Consider the following 19,105-nt stretch of genomic DNA (forward strand, 5'->3'; position numbering starts at 1 on the left):
AAGGGTTATATTTTCTGTAATAATTTTATGATTTTAAAGAGTATTGTAACTCATTCCAAATGTAGGAATACTAATGTATTTCATATTTTAGCATTTGCAATATAATATCCAGATTAGAAAAATATATTTTAAAGATATCCTAATAAATGCTTGAATGACTTTTTCACAAATAAGGAGTCAAAAAATGTGACATAACCTTATCACTCTTATTCAACCTTTAGATAAGTCTGAATCATATGATTTAAAATGATTAAACTTTAGTTAAAGAATAATGAATTTATGATCTTTATTATATATTTTCGTATTTTTATTTTTTTTTTCAATTGGGATGGAATAATTTATCAGCGTTTAGCGTCCATCGTCTTAAATGTCATATATCATATGAAGCGATCCAATGGAAAAATAGAAAAAAGGAAAATCCTCTCCAAAATTCTTCGTCCGTCCAAACTGTTTTGCTCCTTCGTTTCGGCACCCGACTCCTACCTGCGATATGATTGGAGTAACCATCGGGTGGAGCCCAATACCGTAGACGTGGCCCTTGTGCATCCCCACCGGTCTACCCTTCGTTGCCTCCAATCGCAAGGCCGGGTAGGCAAACGGGTAGAGAAAACCGAAGTAGGAAAACTCAAAGCGGGGGAACACTGTGGGCCCGCACTCGTGGGTCCAAAGGTCAGACGGTGAGCGACCGCCTCGGGGCCTCCTTCGGGGCAATAGAAGTAAAGAAGGAAAATAAAAGCGACGAAGGACCCGCTGTGGGACCCGCACAGAACGCTTTCGGGTACCCGATGCGGGTAAACTACAAGCAGGCAGAGCTGGAAGCCTTCTTATTATGAAGAGGCTATTAAAAAGAAATAAAAAAATAAGAAAATAAGAAGAAAAAGAGGGACAAGAACACGGCAGAGACCAAACACGAATGGGAATTCCCTCACTTATTTCGCTCCTCCCCTCTAATTCCCGATCCATTCCCGCTTCGAATTCCTATTTCCAGTAAGAGTTGGATTACGACGAAAGGAGAAGAATCCAACGACAAAAGGCGAGATCTCTTTCCCTCCCCCTTCTCCCCCTCCCTCATCACTATTACTCGTCGCGATCCGATACGGCGACCGAGTCCGAGCGATTGGGCTCCTCCTTCGCCGGGTGGTGGTCAGGTGGCTTCCGTAACCCTTGTCCTTTACGGGCGGAGGTGATGCCGACGGCGCCAGGGGCGCGGTGGAGGAGCGTTGGCCGGTGGACCGAATCATAGGGTCGCTTCCCCCTTCTGATTCCAGTCCCTGATATCCGCCACCGCGACGAGCTGCCGCGCTATGGAGGTTGACTCCTCGATGCCCGCGGAACCCGACCACGATCCGGCCGCGGCAAAGCACCATGACCCCGCGAACGGGACTTCCTCACCGCTGCCCGCGTCCGGGACCGCGTCGCCGCCGGTGGAGGCGCAGGCGGTTGCTGCCGGGCCGAGGCCCGCGCCGACGTTCTCGGTGGTGAACGCGATCATAGAGAAGAAGGAGGATGGGCCCGGATGCAGGTGCGGCCACACGCTTACAGCCGTGGCGGCCGTTGGGGAGGAGGGAACTCCTGGGTACATTGGGCCGCGACTTATACTGTTCGGTGGTGCGACAGCGCTCGAGGGCAATTCTGCAGCTCCGGCATCGCCCGCAGGAAGTGCTGGCATCCGTATGTTTCCTATGTTGATATCTAAAGTTTCATTCCTTAATTTCCTGCATCATTGTGCATCCCAATTGCTAACTTGTATTGGTACCCTATCTCTTGTTATAGAAGAACCTTTGCCTGGGATTAAAACTGTAACAAATAGATACGGAGTTGAGCAATCTTAATTGAACTCATAGGGATCTATTCTAGCTACTCAGGAAAATTGTAGTAGGCAGAAGCAAGAAATAATGTTGAATTATGCTATTTGACCGTGAGATGCATCAGCTTCTATCTGAGTTGGTTTCTTGGGTGTTGGCTTAAATTTGTGAAAACTCAAAGATCTCATTGTTTCATCTGCTTCCCCATTGATTGCAGGTCTTGCAGGTGCAACAGCTGATGTTCATTGTTATGATGTGCTATCTAACAAATGGACAAGGTACATCTATTAATTGAGAATTGATTTATTTCTTACACACCAAATATCATACCTGTATTTGACGTTGATTTATGTGGCAAATTAATGATTTCTGTGTGAACAAGATCTTGCAGTCATTCCATATAGTCTCTCTTCAAGCAGTTTTGTGATATATATATATATATATATATATATGTATGTATATATATATATATGTATGTATATATATATATATATGTATGTATATATATATATATATATATATATATATATATATATATATATATTTTTTTTTTTTGTATGACATAGCGCTGAATGCTGATATGTTCTTAGGCTAACACCTCTTGGAGAACCACCATCACCCAGAGCTGCACATGTTGCAACTGCTGTGGGCACCATGGTGGTAATTCAGGTACTTCTAAATTTTTATATTGAGTAGTTTTTTTTTAATAGTGCTTTATATAAGATGCTAAAACTCTCCTTGTTAGTACTGATTTACTCGAGTAAAAAACCATTAACTTTGAGGACATTCTTATATAAGATTTTATTTTTTGTCATTTGTTCAGGGTGGAATTGGTCCTGCTGGCTTGTCCGCAGAGGATCTTCATGTTCTGGACCTAACACAACAGCGGCCACGGTGGCATAGGTTATAATCATATCAAGGCAACCAGCTTTAACTTTTACACAACTATGTTGTTATCACTAATGAAGTAACATTCTTGAACATAGGGTTGTTGTCCAAGGACCCGGTCCAGGACCACGTTATGGACATGTGATGGCTTTAGTTGGACAAAGATTCCTATTGGCAATTGGTGGAAATGATGGTAGTATCATTTTTTATTGCATATAATTGTGTGCTGTTTTTGTACCTCCAAAGTTAGTACTTGCGATGTTTTAGCATTTGGACGATATGTATATGAGTTTGTGAAAACAAGTTATTATGTCAGGGAAGCGGCCTTTGGCTGATGTTTGGGCCCTCGATACTGCTGCCAAACCCTATGAATGGAGGAAGTTGGAACCGGAAGGTGAAGGTCCACCCCCCTGCATGTGAGTACTCTAAGGAATAGTTTAATTTTTTTCTCCTACAAGAGTGATGCCTTGTAACAATTTGTTCTCTAGGGGTAATCTGGCACATTAGTATTTTATACTGCATGGCCTAGTCAAAATGTTTTTTTTTGTTGCATAATGGCATGGTCATATTTTCATCCACTTATGTTTTTGTTCTGGTTCAATTTAAATCCAGTAGCATGTAAAGGTTTCTTATTCAATGTCATTTAAAAAATTATTTCATCAATGGATGTTTATTCTTGAAGTGGATTGTTTTATTTTCCTGGCTAGCTCATAGGAGCTTTTGAGTTTGATGCATCATATCGTCTAGAAATTATATGATATCATTGCATAAACTGATTTGTCCGACAGTAGCTCCAGCCATGAACCTTTGAAAACTATGATAGTTTTTGGATTTTTTAGTGTATAATTGGTTCTTTTAAGCCAAGAGAATACTTATGTTAAAATTTTACAATCTTGAAAGTTGAAAGATGGATGTACGGTGTACCATAATCTTCAAAAATATCATACTAGCTCCAGATGTGATCCATCATTTGAGATTTTCCTTCTATAAGTGACTATTGTAGTGCATATTGTATTGCATGTGTTTTGGAAGGGAGAAGAACTGTAGGCATGGTTGTCTATCATGCTTGTACACTACAATTTGTTTCTGGTACATGCCTTGCTAGCTTCTTACTTGCACTCTTTGCTTTATGTTAATTGCCTTTGTGTTCATGCATATGTGCATAGCGTTGCTAGACTGTACTTCAATCTACAGACGTGTATGCATGTGTGCTTGTGCATATCTAGACATGTTGCTGGTGCATGCACCATGGGAAATTGGGGAACATATTATGCCAGCATGACTTTATGATGCATGGTTGCAATTGCTTCTTTAAAATGAAAAGAAAAATATTTTCTTAGACAACATAGGACTTGTTCCCTGGTTATATTATTAACACTAGCTCTTGGCACATGTTCTGCACATTGTGGACTCAAATAGTGGTGGATAGACATCAGGTTATCTGCAAGTGGATATTTATCAAACAGTACAACTAGTTATTAAGTTATATGAGGGTTGTTAATTATGAGAAAATGATTCCGTTGTCCACAACATACCCTCCCATATCTCACCTGGTCTATTGGCTGGGGTACAGCATGTTCCTTTTTTTTATTATAATACTAAATATGTATACTCTCACCAATATATTAGCAGCATTCTACGATACTTTACCGTTTTAGTCTGTATTATTACAAACTATTTGTTCACAATCAAGACTCAAGAGTCTGTTGGTGTCTCTAGATCCTTTTGTCAACTAGCAGATCCTTCGATATTTGGTATCATTGTGTCCCTTTTATCGCTTGTTCATTCTTTTGCCGCTTTTGAATGTTCTATCTTTTTCATGAATATTATATATCCTCCTCTAAGTGTATTAGTTAATTGCTTCTTTTCCACCTTTGGCATTCATCACCTTGTCTATATTTGTAAATATGAAATTATCAATAGCTTATCATTCACCTTCCTGACTTCTGTTTAGTTATATTGTGTGATATTTCTTAACTTTATATGTATTTAATTTTTTTTGTAACATTATGTTCTTAACTAATAACCAATTATGCTTTTAATGTTATATGGTTTGCATCTGATTAATCCTGATAATGGTGCCACTTGTCTATTGAGACTGAACCCCATATGACTACTGTTGCTGTTGTATGGGCTTTGAGGTGAAAGTTACTAGAAAGTTGACTCTAATGTAAATTCTGTGCTTCTACCATATGACTGCTTGTACCGGTTGTCATTTTTTTCATCCATGATATATATGTTTGATTGTTCACCAAGTTAAATGAAGTTTAGAGACATTTTGTTGTCTTAGGTATGCAACTGCAAGTGCACGCTCTGATGGTCTTCTCTTGCTTTGTGGTGGGAGGGATGCAAATGGAGTGGTGAGTGAAAATTAATTTTTATTATATGTAAAACAAAAGTTTAATGACAGTGATTCAAACTAGTTGCATTCTTGCATCAATGAAGCTTCAATTTTGCTTTCACAAGGTGGCTTCTATATGCTGCCTTTGCGGGGCATTTGCATAAGGCTTCTTTGTTGGATTTAAGTACTTCAAATTCATTGAATAAGTGAGAAACTAGAAGTATAAAGGGAGAAACTTAGATCACAGATATTTTGTTAAATGTGTACCAAAATATATGAGAAGAATTTGGAGGGTGAAAAGTCTGTTCGATTGATAGTCTTTTTTAAAAATGTAATTCTTCTCATTAACAGTAGCATGTATGTTGGTCATGGGAAAAAGCTTGACATATTAATTAAGAAAATTCATACAACCTTGTGAATAATGAGACATATTCAAAATAGATAGCTAATCAAGAATCAGAGAAACTATAAAGGTCTAAAAACTTTGGAAACCATCAGAAGTACCACTGGGGCTCCATACTACCATGAACTATCCTGCTTCATAAGATGAGATGCGATTCAATATGTTTGGGTTTAAGATTCTCATTGCCGATGACTTACATAATTGCAATAAGTCAAATCTGTAGCAACTTTCTAGAGCCACTGAAGAGAATATCAAGAATTTTTAAGATAAATACTCCAAATAAAAATTCATAAAAGATGACAATTGTACAATCAAAAGTACACTGATCTTGTCACCGTTATGACAAAGGTCCCAAGGAATGAGCTGTTGGTTGAATCTATATGAGATATTTGGGGTTCTTCGTTCATGTCAAATTGGTATCAGTGTGCTATTGCATTAATGGATGTATGCATTCGACTTCAAAATAAATTATCAGAGTGGGAGAAAAAGAGACCAAAACTAAGAGAGCGCAAAAATATATGGATTTTAGTCTCAAAAGAAATCTATGTCAATTCAGATCAAATTTTTTAGCCAGTTGTAACTTCAGCCTGAGTCTTAACTACTATATATAGACCACTGAAAATTGTAAACATTGTATTGGAGTCCATAAAGGACTGTTGACTTACGTATAGCAGGTTGGAGATGAGTTGACGCCATTAGGGGAATGATAAGATTAGTCATTTGATACAACTTCAAAATTTGTTTGGAAAATGTCAACGGACTTCTGAGGCTCTTCTGAGATTGTGGTGATTAGATATTCTTTCTCTTAATTTTCAATTGTTTAGGTAATTTGATAAAAGCAAAATAAAATATGAACCATGACTTAAACTTTGATACAGCTTTTGTTGGTCTTAGATTTTATACTTAACAGTAAATTTTGGAAAATAATGGATTTTCTAGGGTGAGTACAAAGTTTGGAGCATGGATAAATAATAATTGAGGGGTTACTGTCACTGAAGATTTCTTTTTAACTTTATACTAGGTACATTGCCTAAGACGTGAGTATATACACCTTATTGGTACAACTCCACATGAAGGTTAATGCATATTTTGTTGCTTCTTGGAATTTGGGGGTTTTTTCTATCAATAGTTTGATAGGTATGTGCACATATAGTAGCTAATGGAATATAATAGCAAACTAACCTCATGATACTAATGTAGGACATGATGCTCTGATACCAAATATGGTGTAGGACAAAATGCTCTCCTACCAAATTTGATGTAAGACGAACATGGATGAACAGAGAAGCTATTTTTTTCTAGTATTTGACGATTGGGGAATAGAAAACTGACATTTATTAGATAAAAGAAAAAAAATAGATAAATACCGGGCACACTAAGAATTAAGTCCCTAAGAATGGAGTTCTTACAATTTATCACATCTCACATAAGAAAGATGAGAGCACCATTGTGAAAAAGAATACACCACTCACATATAACGTGGCAAAACACAAAATTTGATTTATTTGTCCAATTTTATATTACATCCCTTTCCTCCTAAATACAAGACTCGCATGTAATTTGGAAAGGTACAAATTTTCATTCACTTAGAATGTCTTCCCCCTTTTAATAGACGCTAAATACAAGAAAGAAAAAAATGTACAAATAATTTTTTTTAATTTCTTAAATTAAGGAATCAATTGTTCCATCTATCAATTCTTAGATAATATTTGCTTTCATTTTTTATTTAAGAGATTGTCATCCTTATTAGCAGAATCTCTTATTAAAAATGATTTTCTTGTAGAACATCCTTTTTCAATCATATCTTTCCAGAAAATGTTCCAATAACCAGAGATGCTATGTATCCTTGTAAAAAATTTTGCTAGCATTGTTTTTTTTTATATTTTTCAAGAACGGGCACTTTTCCAAAATCTTCTGTAACTAGTCTTATTTTATTTAGCAAGTTATGATGCATTTCAAGGTTAATAGCATTCTTTACAACTATGCCTGTTGATAAGCAAGGATGCAAGCTTTGTACTGTGCTTTATCTATTTACTGAACATGAATTCTGGTGATTGATTTACATGTAATGTGTTGTTCCTGCAGCCACTTTCAAGTGCATATGGTCTTGCAAAACATAGGGATGGTCGTTGGGAGTGGGCTATAGCTCCTGGTGTCTCTCCATCACCAAGATACCAACATGCTGCTGTGAGACTTGCATTTCTTCTACCTATTTTTCTTCTCATTATCTCTGTGTTTGTGTCATTATCAAATTCAATGAAGTAAAATATCAATAATGTTGCAGGTTTTTGTCAATGCAAGACTTCATGTCTCTGGAGGGGCTCTTGGTGGTGGACGCATGGTAGAAGATTCTTCGAGCATTGCAGGTACTTTATAATCACATATTGGAAATTTTTGATATTTTATGTAGATTGTGACTTGTCACTTGGCTTTGGCATGTTAGCTCCTGTCATATGTCAGCAAGAAAGAACATTGCTTGGTTGCCTTTGGCATGGAAATTTAGAGTTATTATAGTGTTAAATCATTCTGAGATGATAGTGTTTTTTCAATCTGTTACGATGTATGGTTAACATTTATCTTTCATTCCGAGTCTCTAACTCATAATTTAGAATTGTTCAGATGAAAAACCAACTTTTGAGAATTGGCATAATATCCTGATGCAAAGATTTTAATACTAGTCAGATGCTAGTTTTAGTTACTTCAGACTGATATGGTTCTGATATACCTGATGGTATACCAACCTGAAGCATGCAGTATCATTGAATAAAATTATAAAAAATAAAAAATGTGTATGTAGCAGTGTCAAGCTATATGTTTTGATATTATTACTGGGTTGGATCAGTAAGCATCAATACATACATACCAATCTTGTCAGTATTTAAACCCTTACCCTATGCTAGATTGCATAAAATAATTTGGGTTTTGGTAGAACCAAGACTTGCTTACTTGAAGAATGAACTGTAGAAAAACAATTCACAATATGGTGGCGCACAAAAGTACAACTCACCAGTGGAACTGGAATGGAAGACCATGTAATAAAGAAAGCCTAGTTCATGAAGATAACTGACAAGGGGCAGGGATCCTAGTCAGGAATCCTATGGTTTGCCCATTGTTGGTTCTTCCAACCTCCAGGCTCCAACCAATGGTTTTAATCCAGGAATCCTAGTCAGTTGCCAGCTAGTCTGGTTCAGTACATCAATATGAGTGTGACTTGTTAGAAAAAAGGAAAAATATGATGAAACAACGGACAAAACCCCAATATAAAAAGGAAATGAAGGGGAGGTTGAAACCTTTCTTTCTCTTCTTTTCTACTAAATGGTAGACGGTGTCGGCATGAAGAATAAAGAGAAGAAAGTGACAAACTGTATTTAATGATTTTTTTGAGTTAAGCTTTGTGCTGATCTGGATTGAGTTTGGTCCAAGCCAATCAATTTTGTTTTTTTAATTTTTTTGCTGTAACTAGATGGTCTTTGATGGAAACCCAGTTTAAAAATCAAGTCATCCAGGTTGCCTGTCGCTTGACAAATATGAACTGGTTCAGCTGAGAGGTACACTGTTTTTCCTCAATCCTTGCTCGTGACCACTAACATATGTAGAGGATAGTGTATCTTGAATTCTTGATGATTCATAACTGGCTTTGAATGCATTTAGTGGCAAACTAAATAGTTTTGTTGGATGCAAAACATTAGTAGTTGTGGGGAGCTAGGAAATTGGAGGAGATTTACCGGGTTGGGTTGCTTGTCACTCTTGAAGTACCTCGAAAACCACTAGCCCTTGCATTGATATTGTAAAAAGCTCCTGGATTTTTTTGGTTTATTGCAGTGGAAGTTAATTTTGAGAGTCACATCATGGTGCTAAATATGCAATCTTTAGATGCATTATTTATAAACAGGGAGATTAAGAATAATATGATGTGTAGTTGAAGTGGTTGATGTGGATGGTCAAGATGGAGAGTAGTTTCTGAAGTGTTGTGACATCACCAAATGGCACTTATAGTAAAATTTTACTAAGATAGGTTTAACATGATCTATTGATGTGTTAAAATATCAAGTGCTTGAGAAACAGCAACTTTCACAAGTGCAGCAATATGAAAACTTAATGGTAGTTTTTTGGTGTTAACATAAGGATACAATTAAATATGCCAATTGATAATAAAATGGGATAGAGAGAGACCGGGGGGAGAGAGTTTGGGGGAGGGGGAGGGGGAGGGGGAGGGAGGGTTATCTAAGGTGGTTTAGGTTTTTACAAAGAACATATAAACTTTTACTAGTAAATGCAGTTGTTGTTGGAGGTACTAAGAGAAGTTTAGAGAAGAATTGTTTAGAAGAATTAAGAAGGGAAATGATGGAACTTTGATAATTTGGATTATCTGCTGACTTTGCCTTTATTAATGCTGGTGAAGAAACCATGTACTCATCTCCAAAAGTTTGTGATCAATGGCATTTTGTAGTTGTTTGCTAAAAACAAGAGTTCTTGAAACAACTTGTCAAGCATGTTTCTTTGAGATGCCTAGGGTGGCAAGCAATTAAAATAATGTTTCACAATTACAACTGAAGCAACTGGAGCATGATTCTTCTATCATGTAGATTACTGCCTCCATTAAGATGCATGTGCTTTACCATAGTATATCCTTGATGGAATCTTTGGAAAGACGGACTTGGATTGACTTACTACTAACCAAGGTTCGCAATACTGTACCGTACCGGTATTTCGACCTGGGCTCGGTACCGGTACGGTATGGTATACCGAGCGGTACACCCAGGTGTGCCGAGTACTGTAGCAGCACTACAGTGCTACAGTGCACTCGGACCGGTAACAGGCGGTCCGCGTACCGGCAACCTGTCGGACCGGTACGTACCGCCCATACCGGGTGGTACAGTTCGGTACTGCAGACCCTGCTACTAACAACCTGGATGTAAATATATTTGGTCATGTTGACAAGAATTAGCTCCATGCAAATCATTAGTTATTAGGCTTGTAGGTTATGTATGCTTTTATAAATATATGACGGTATCTATGTGCCCCTCCTGTATGGGCTAACATGATGTAGGCCAAGTTGATGTCAGGCCATTCATGTTTAATTCCATATGGAAACCTGACTTTAAGTATTATTTAAATACTAGTCCTATACCACTTTAAATAGGCTATTGGACTGGTATAGTACTGTATACCAAGCAGATGCAGACATATATTCTCCGATTTTGCTGAAAAATAATAAAAAATGAATGTCGGATAGTAATGATGTATATGAAACATTACTGGTTGTTCAGGCCAATAAATGCTAGTTGGTACGTATTGGTTAGATCAGTATTTTGACCTTGATTTTAAGAAAAGGTTTGGGCATGAAAGGGTTCTTGCCAGGACTAGGGCCATCTGTTGGTTATTCAATTTATACCGTAGGTGTTGCTTTAGCATATTAACACCTGATGATTGTTTAATTACATAGATGGCAACTAGTTGACTCACTTACATCAGTGATTTTTGTTGTAAATTGACGATCTAGTTAATTGGCTTTAGTACCATCAGCCTGTTACTATATTATTTCTAAGATTTCTTTACTTCTCTCTACTTCTTCCATTTTCTGTCAATTCTTGTCAATAATGATTTGATGATTGAAAATGGGCAGTGGTACTTAATTTCTAATAAGTTGAATGTTCTCTTTTATCCTTTTGGTATCCTCAAGTTGATTTCCTTGCATTTACTTTTTTCTCTATACTGCTAGCATTTGTTGTTGCCTCATTCGAGTTGGCAGTTTTGTATATAGTTTTTTCTGTTTGTTGGAGAAAGAGCTGGCAGTTTTTGCCGCCATAGTACTCCTGTCCTAGCATTGACTGCATTTGCAAAGGCAACAGCTAATGCTACAATTGCAAATGCCATTTGTTGAAGCAATGAGATAGTGTTGGTTGACAAGCTGCCCAACTTTAGACTAGTCTAGCACATGATTAAGTAATAGCAGCTAGGCTAATTATTTAGTGCTTAACATTTTTTTAAACAGTGAGAACCCTGAAGGGGATACTGTGCTACATGTCTCCTGATGAGAATGATCCCATGTCAAGAAGTTGAAGTACATACATGCATATAGTTAATTGGTTAAGCATTTTGTCATGTGCCCAAAGCTGACTCCATCAAAGTTACACTGGTCATTGCAATGGTATCCGAACCACATTGCAACTCTCCTCCTAGGCTAATATGATGGGCTAGAATGACATCCAAGATGTTTCCTCAGTCCCACTAGGGAGTCAGGCCAAGTGGATTTAATTATGCAAGCATTATAGGATATATGTGGTATTTTGATGAGATCATCAGTGATGAGTTGGTAAGTTATTTAATATTCTATTAATTTTACATCACAATAGTAGGGAAAATATAGAATTGCCTACGTGTTACAGTTTATAGTGTAGACTAAAGCATTTTAGGCCTTGTCATAAGACACATCCATGTAGATACTGGATTAGTATGTTTGCTTGGTCAACATAACATGACTGGAATATCCATTTAAGTATGCCCATAATGCCTAAAGCATCCTTGTTATAATTTTTTTAATTCTGTATCATGCAACTTCCTTTGCAAGGTCTTCAGATGAACTATATATGTTTGTTTGTTTTAGTACTGGACACTGCTGCTGGAGTTTGGTGTGACACAAAGTCTGTTGTTACAAGTCCCAGAACAGGAAGATACAGTGTTGATGCAGCTGGTGGAGATGCTTCTGTTGAGCTAACACGGCGTTGTAGGCATGCAGCTGCTGCAGTTGGAGATCTAATTTTTGTTCATGGAGGTTTACGTGGAGGTAAGAATTGGAAGTGATATTTTTAACATCAATGATAGTTTTAACAAATATAAAGTAGTAATATGTTAACTGATACTACCCCAGTCTTGCTGATCTGCTTGTTCATGACATTGTGTGAAGTATTATGGTTTGTCTTATGAGCATTCATGCTTGTCATCTCCGTCTTAATTTTAATCTTATAAGCATTCATCCCTGTAGTTTCTTTTTTACCTTGGTTAGTTGTTCTCCATAGTATTAATTCCTTTCCTATTTAATAATGCAGTCCTTGTAGCATTGGTAGGAGTTTAAATATTTGTTAGTGAGAATGAAAAACTTGTTAGGACTGGTAAGTATTTAGAAGTCCTAATTAGATTCAAACTACTTGGTGTAGTTCCCAACAGAACTAACATGTAGTCTTTCTGCCGCATAATAAATGGAGGCTGGAATGGTTGACTTATCGAGTATTGCATGGCACTGAGTCTTTCTGAAACTGCTGACATATATATATATATATATATATATATATATATATATATGAGCTGTTTAGGCAAGTAGAATGAAGAGAGCAGAAAGGATGAGGAATTTACATATTTAACAAGCATAATGATTTTACATTTAAACACATTATTAGATTTGAAAGTTTTAACAAACAAGTGCTTGTAAAAATTGTGAAATTGAAATCTTGATCAGTGCAGGTGGTAACTTGTAGAAGCTGGATCTGAACCGGAATATTTTTGAGCCATGTGATCATACATTAGACACATCTTTTTTGACCGATCTATTTGTCCATGCCTTGACTGACTTACCATTTATACTCCTATTTTGCTTTGCAATGCCCTTCGAAGCTTTAAAACCATTTAAGCTTTTTGTTTATCTAGTTTTCCATAGACTAAGGTACAACATGAGCATGTGTTAAGCACTCACATGATCTGCATTGGAGTTCCTCAGGAATTTAGATACTGTAAATACAACGTGATGATGTTTAGTGCTAGTATAACTGTTACATTTTTGTTATAATGACAGCAATTGTTTCAAATCCTACTTGATTGCTTCTAGTTTGTAAGTGATTCATACATATGGTTGGATATTCCCAATTAGTATCAACTGCAAAGTTTGGACTTTCAATCAGATATTATGCCCTCCTATCAGTGGAACAAATGGTATTTTTCAAATAATTTCTTAGTAAAGTTAAGGACTGCTGGCAGATATGCCATAGGTAACTCTTCCATTTCCACCTGTGAGATGCCATTTTGTCTCAAACTGTTTGTCATGACTCACAAAGCAGATGCTTTTCTAACTCGTCCTGTCATGTTGTACATGTCCTTGCACACTGGCTTTTGTTATATTTGGATTGTATTCTTGTGATGCACGTTTATGTCTGATCTTATTGTTCTTTCTGATCGTGATAATCATCACAAATTTTGTCACTTCATTTTTTAGCTAGATCATGAATTTTACTGCAGGTATGCTTCTTGATGATCTACTTGTTGCCGAAGATCTGGCTGCTGCTGAAACAACAAGTGCAGCTTCCCATGCTGCAGCTGCAGCTGCTGCTGCAAATGCACTAGGAAGATCACCGGGAGGATACATTTTCTCCAATGAAAGATCAAGACATACTATTCCTGAAGCGGTCCCTGATGGTGCAGTTGTGCTTGGAACTCCTGTGGCTCCTCCTGTCAATGGGGATACATACACTGACATAAGCTCTGATAATGTTATTCTCCTGGGACCTAGGTAGTATATCAGTTAGGATTAAGATTTATCTTGATTTTTTTTGTTTTGACTTAATATTACAGTATTATTGGAGTTTTGTTGCAAATTGCTAAATTGCTCTACTACGACAACAACAGCAACAATAAAACCGTAAGACTGAATTTTCGAGAATTTGTTGGAACCATTACTTAGGACTTATTTTGGTTCAGGAGACTGGGAAAAGGTGTTGAGTACTTGGTTGAAGCCTCAGCAGCAGAGGCCGTGGCAATAAGTGCTGCTTTAGCTGCTGCCAAGGCACGACAAGTCAATGGACAAATCGAGCAATTGCCTGATCAAGATCATGATTCAGAGGCTACCCCTGGTGAGAAACAGGTCTCGAACCTGAGTAAAGCTTCAGATCCTTCTTTACCAAATAATGTCACGCCCGCTGGTGTTCGACTACATCACAGAGCGGTCAGTACACAAAGAAGATCCCATGCTTTAACCTATGTTTGTCATCTGGTACAAATGATAACTACAACAGGAAAAGAACAGAACTTCTTTCTTGGTCTGTGTAATTTACCATGAACTTTCTGCAGGTGGTTGTAGCTGCAGAGACAGGTGGTGCTTTGGGTGGTATGGTCAGGCAGCTCTCAATTGATCAGTTTGAAAATGAAGGCAGAAGGGTCAGCTATGGCACTCCTGAGAGTGCAACTGCAGCTAGGAAATTATTAGATCGACAAATGTCTATCAATAGTGTGCCAAAAAAGGTAACACTGAATTTATAAGGCATTTACTTCAGTACAAATGCTTCTCTCTCCAAAAATATGAACCGATGGATCATAATCTTTGCCTACATTAGGTGGTGCTATGGAGTGGCCAGTTAATATAGAAGGTACAAATTTATCATACTAGCAGTTATGATACAGTTATGTGACTTTGCTGCTGAGCCTGAGCAGTAAAGAGTCTGAGGAGGGGTAGAAGAGCGGGATAGGAGGAGGAGAACAGGAGGTGAGGTGGGAGAGGTGGTGATAGAGGAGGAGAAGAGGAGGTGGAGGAGAGTCCCGGACGACGGGTGGCGGCTCGAAGTTTCATTTTAGCCATAGAAACGAAAATGTTCTTTAGTGTACCATAGCATAACCCATTTTATAATGCAATAAAGAGCTATATTCGGCATGTAATCTTCATGAAGTCTTGCAATTTTGGCTTGATATTTATGAACCAGTTATCGATCATTGGATGCTATGTTGAATATGTATCTTGCACACAGTGACTTAATCTCATGCTCTCAACATATAGGTTATTGCGCATCTATTAAAACCTCGTGGCTGGAAGCCTCCTGTACGCAGGCAGTTCTTCTTAGACTGCAATGAAATTGCTGATCTCTGTGATAGTGCAGAAAGAATATTCACTAGTGAACCAAGTGTTCTACAAATTAAAGCTCCTGTCAAAATCTTTGGTGATTTACATGGTCAGTTTGGAGATCTAATGCGTCTATTTGATGAGTATGGTGCTCCTTCAACAGCAGGGGACATATCGTAAGTATTTTTAATTTTATTAGGTACATTAATTGTAAGTCAATAGAATTCCTGTAATAGAAGGTTTTTCTGGAAGTTATCTAATAAAATATAAGTATGTTTCTTTAAGTTGGTCTAAGACACAATCAAGCTTTTTTTATCTTTCTGGGCTTGTTGCTTTGTTACATTGTTTGATACTTAAGACACCAAGTTTGATCAATCCATTCTACCTGTCTGGCATATATTGCAGTGCAAATAGCTACTAGTTTTCCACCAACAGTTCTCAACATGATAAGAGTGCAATTTTCTGTGTTTTGAAGTATCTTTTGTTTGTTCATTTTCCTGTGCTCTGCTTGTAATATTGTATTATCGTTGCCACTTTCAGTTATATTGATTATCTCTTCTTGGGTGATTATGTTGATCGTGGCCAGCATAGTCTGGAAACTATTGCTCTTCTCCTTGCATTGAAGGTAGTTTTTATGACACATGCAAGTTCTTAGAGATTCAATCTTCTACTTGTGAATTTTTTTAAGAAAATAGTCTGTCTATCAAACTAAACCAAATATTTATCATTGATATTGCAGGTTGAGTGTCCTCACAATGTACATTTAATTCGTGGAAACCATGAGGCAGCAGATATTAATGCTTTATTTGGGTTCCGGACTGAGTGCATTGAGCGCATGGTAATTATGTTTATCCTCGTCTTTTACCATTGTGATTATTTGAGAAAGCTTGTTCCATATCATGATTTTTCATTATGTGGAAACAGGGAGAGCGAGATGGAATCTGGTGTTGGCACCGCATTAATCGATTGTTCAATTGGCTACCTTTATCTGCTTTAATTGAGAAGAAAATCATCTGCATGCATGGTGGCATCGGTCGGTCCATAAATCATGTAGAGCAGATTGCAAATCTTCAACGGCCTATCACAATGGAAACAGGATCAGTAGTTCTTATGGATCTTCTATGGTAATTATTTTAATAGTTCAAATTAAATGAGTACTATCTGATATTTGTTATAGTTTATCTATAAATAATTGTTTTTTGTTGTTATTCATGCAGGTCTGATCCTACAGAAAATGACAGCGTCGAGGGGTTAAGGCCAAATGCTAGGGGTCCAGGCTTGGTTACTTTTGGGGTTAGTGATTTAGGTCTGGCTTATTTTACTTTCTATTCTGCTACTGTGTGCTTATTTCGAGATTTTAATGCCTGAGGCAGCCTGACCGTGTTATGGAGTTCTGCAATAATAATGACCTCCAGTTGATAATACGAGCACATGAGTGTGTCATGGATGGTTTTGAGCGCTTTGCTCAGGGTCATTTGATTACTCTTTTCTCGGCAACTAATTATTGTGGTAAGGATCCATCTTTGGCATGCATAGTAGTCAGCTTAGATGTTCTTTCCTCTAATTTTCTTTTGGTCCATATACAGGAACTGCAAATAATGCAGGGGCAATCCTGGTTTTGGGAAGAGATCTTGTGGTCGTTCCAAAACTAATTCATCCTTTACCACCTGTCATCAATTCACCTGAAACATCACCCGAGCGTCGCATTGAGGATACATGGATGCAGGTGTGACATGGGTTCTTCCACAAGTCCACGGTCTTTGGACCTTTTGATGCTTGCAGTACATTGTAACTATATCTGATTCTATTTACTCGTTTCATGTTTCATCAGGAGCTCAATGCCAACAGACCACCTACACCGACCAGGGGACGTCCTCAAGTGGCAAATGATCGAGGTTCTCTGGCCTGGATATAGTAATCATCTCCAGTGATGCAGTCATCGCTGTTCTTTGATCGGAGACCGCTGGTGGAGGTTTAACTGACCTTTCTCATTTTGAATCAAGGGAATCTGAGTGTAGGAGCTAACCAGTCTAAATAGTTTGGCGTAGGAGGCTGAATCTGAGGATGCTAAGTAGCTGGTCTGAGCCATTTAGCACGTCAGATGGTTGATTTGCTTCATCAGGGAAGAGATCGATTCGAAGTTGCCCGAGTGGTTGTGGAGCTTAACCTCTATATATTCTGCAGTTGGATAAGGTGAGTGCACGTGGTCTCGCGTCACCCATTTATTTATATCACACATAGGCTTATTGTCTAGGTAATTCTTTCGTATGTTCATCTCTCTTCTTCGGAAAGATGGTGTTTTCGACGATCTCTACGGGAAATCTTGTATGATAGATTTTTCCTTACTAGCAGCACTTCTCCACTGTAATTATAAGGTTTTGAGTGATGTTCACCTTTGAGGATGATCCTTCTCATCAGATAATTTTTTTTGGTCTATGAAACTATTTTTCATATAAGGCTATGGGATATTATTTCTTGAGCAATAATAAGTGATCGAGTTTGTTTGATCGTTATTGCATTTGCTATTCACACTGCTCGGTTTTCAACCCCAAGAAGATTGCTTTAAAGGACTAGGGTTATAAAGTTGTTTCTCGTTTGTTGCATCCAAGTCGGATTTCATAAGGTTAATACAAGTTTTATTTTTTTGAAAAAGGAAAGGTAAATCATTCTTTCACGTAAAAAAAAAAGACGCCCAAGGGTTAGGCAAAGGGGGAGTCTCGCTAAGATTAGCTGGTTCAATTTACACAATAGAATTTGGCCGGCAAAACTTTGATAATCCTATCAGCTTAACACAAGTTACTGAGAGGTGACCTGTGCCAATAATTTGCGGCAGCACAAAAAAACTTGTTCCTCGGCAAGCTCCCACCTCTCGATCATTCTATCGCAGGTGTCTGCTTTTAGGTTAGCAGCTCCAAAACTTAGTAAGAAAAGCACAAAACGAGAGTAACAAAGGAACAAAGGGGCTAACTATATAGTATCCTTCGTAATTAATCATCTTTGTTTTTATATTTTAAAAATTATATTGATATTTCTATAATTATAAGAGTGAAATATCTAGGTCCATTTATCTTAACGTCGTTAATTTTATTAACAAAAATATAAAAACAAAGATAAAAAAATAATTTTAATGTTCTAATTGGTAGTGGCAAATAACGTCGGTAGTGACAAACGACGGCACCGCTGGGGTTGTGAGTGGCTGTTGTGAATGAGGAGAGCGACGGTAAGAGATGAGGGTTACTCTACATCTATGTTGGTGCTAACGTAATTGTCAAGCGACTTTTTCATCGTTCTACTTCTGCGCCGACGTAGTTGCCAAATGGCCCTTTCGCTACTCTACATCTGCATTGGTGGCCCTTTCGTTACTCTACATCTGCGTTGACATCAACGTAGATAGTGGTAGCCGTCATAATGTATATGACAAAGATAGTGGTTGCCTCCTCGTTGACCCGTTGGGTAGATCACTCAACCCAAAACTAGGGCCATCGGAGTTCTTGTTGCTCCCCCATGTCAGTTTCGACATAGGCATGAGAAAGGAGAGATGGGGGAAGGGGGGTGGGGGTGGGGGGGGGTGGGGGGGGGGGGTGGGGGCGGGGTGCGGGGGGCGACGGCACTGGGCTCATCGTAAGAAATATATTCATCACGATTGTTGTTGATTACGAAGGGAAGCTTTGGAAGGTTGGCAAACAAGCGCTTGTCGAGTTTCCGACGTACGTATTCGTAGAAAAATATGCATCCCAAAATTCGACGCCGAGTACGTCATTGTACCTGTCATCAACGTAGTTGCTAAGCAATTTTTATCTCTCACCGTCATCCGCCATCATCAATTAAAATGTTAAAATTATATCTTT

General features: G+C 38.0%; 1 protein-coding gene across 6 annotated transcripts; it reads left to right on the forward strand.

Annotated features, from left to right (window-relative positions):
- The first annotated feature begins 880 nt into the window (after window positions 1-880).
- On the forward strand, window positions 881-17,770 carry LOC135664255 (serine/threonine-protein phosphatase BSL3-like). 6 transcript variants are annotated; one of them, XR_010508730.1, is made up of 22 exons: window positions 1,159-1,671; window positions 2,023-2,083; window positions 2,396-2,474; window positions 2,629-2,708; window positions 2,792-2,886; window positions 3,010-3,109; window positions 4,984-5,053; window positions 7,523-7,624; window positions 7,722-7,803; window positions 12,045-12,224; window positions 13,667-13,937; window positions 14,126-14,369; window positions 14,495-14,665; window positions 15,195-15,433; window positions 15,798-15,882; window positions 15,997-16,095; window positions 16,182-16,381; window positions 16,475-16,550; window positions 16,631-16,766; window positions 16,844-16,983; window positions 17,089-17,223; window positions 17,306-17,446. XR_010508730.1 is itself a non-coding variant. In XM_065176968.1 (21 exons), the coding sequence occupies exons 1-21, from the start codon at window positions 1,305-1,307 to the stop codon at window positions 17,170-17,172; spliced, it is 2,961 nt and encodes a 986-aa protein (XP_065033040.1). In that variant the 5' UTR covers window positions 881-1,304; the 3' UTR covers window positions 17,173-17,770. The 6 variants fall into 6 exon arrangements, 2 of the variants coding, with proteins under 2 accessions (XP_065033040.1, XP_065033041.1); XR_010508725.1 differs by having other exon boundaries at window positions 17,089-17,229; window positions 17,306-17,444; XR_010508718.1 differs by having other exon boundaries at window positions 17,296-17,435.
- The last annotated feature ends 1,335 nt before the right edge of the window (window positions 17,771-19,105 follow it).

This window comes from Musa acuminata, chromosome BXJ1-4 (assembly GCF_036884655.1).
Source record: "Musa acuminata AAA Group cultivar baxijiao chromosome BXJ1-4, Cavendish_Baxijiao_AAA, whole genome shotgun sequence".
NCBI classification, from domain to species: Eukaryota; Viridiplantae; Streptophyta; class Magnoliopsida; order Zingiberales; family Musaceae; genus Musa; species Musa acuminata.

Excerpts from the sequence above, each read along its gene's own strand:
- LOC135664255 (XM_065176968.1), top strand. The coding sequence starts at position 1,305 with ATGGAGGTTGACTCCTCGATGCCCGCGGAACCCGACCACGATCCGGCC. Across the intron at positions 2,887-3,009 it reads GGCAATTGGTGGAAATGATG|GGAAGCGGCCTTTGGCTGAT; the intron begins GTAGTATCATTT and ends TTATTATGTCAG. Across the intron at positions 14,666-15,194 it reads TCAATAGTGTGCCAAAAAAG|GTTATTGCGCATCTATTAAA; the intron begins GTAACACTGAAT and ends CTCAACATATAG.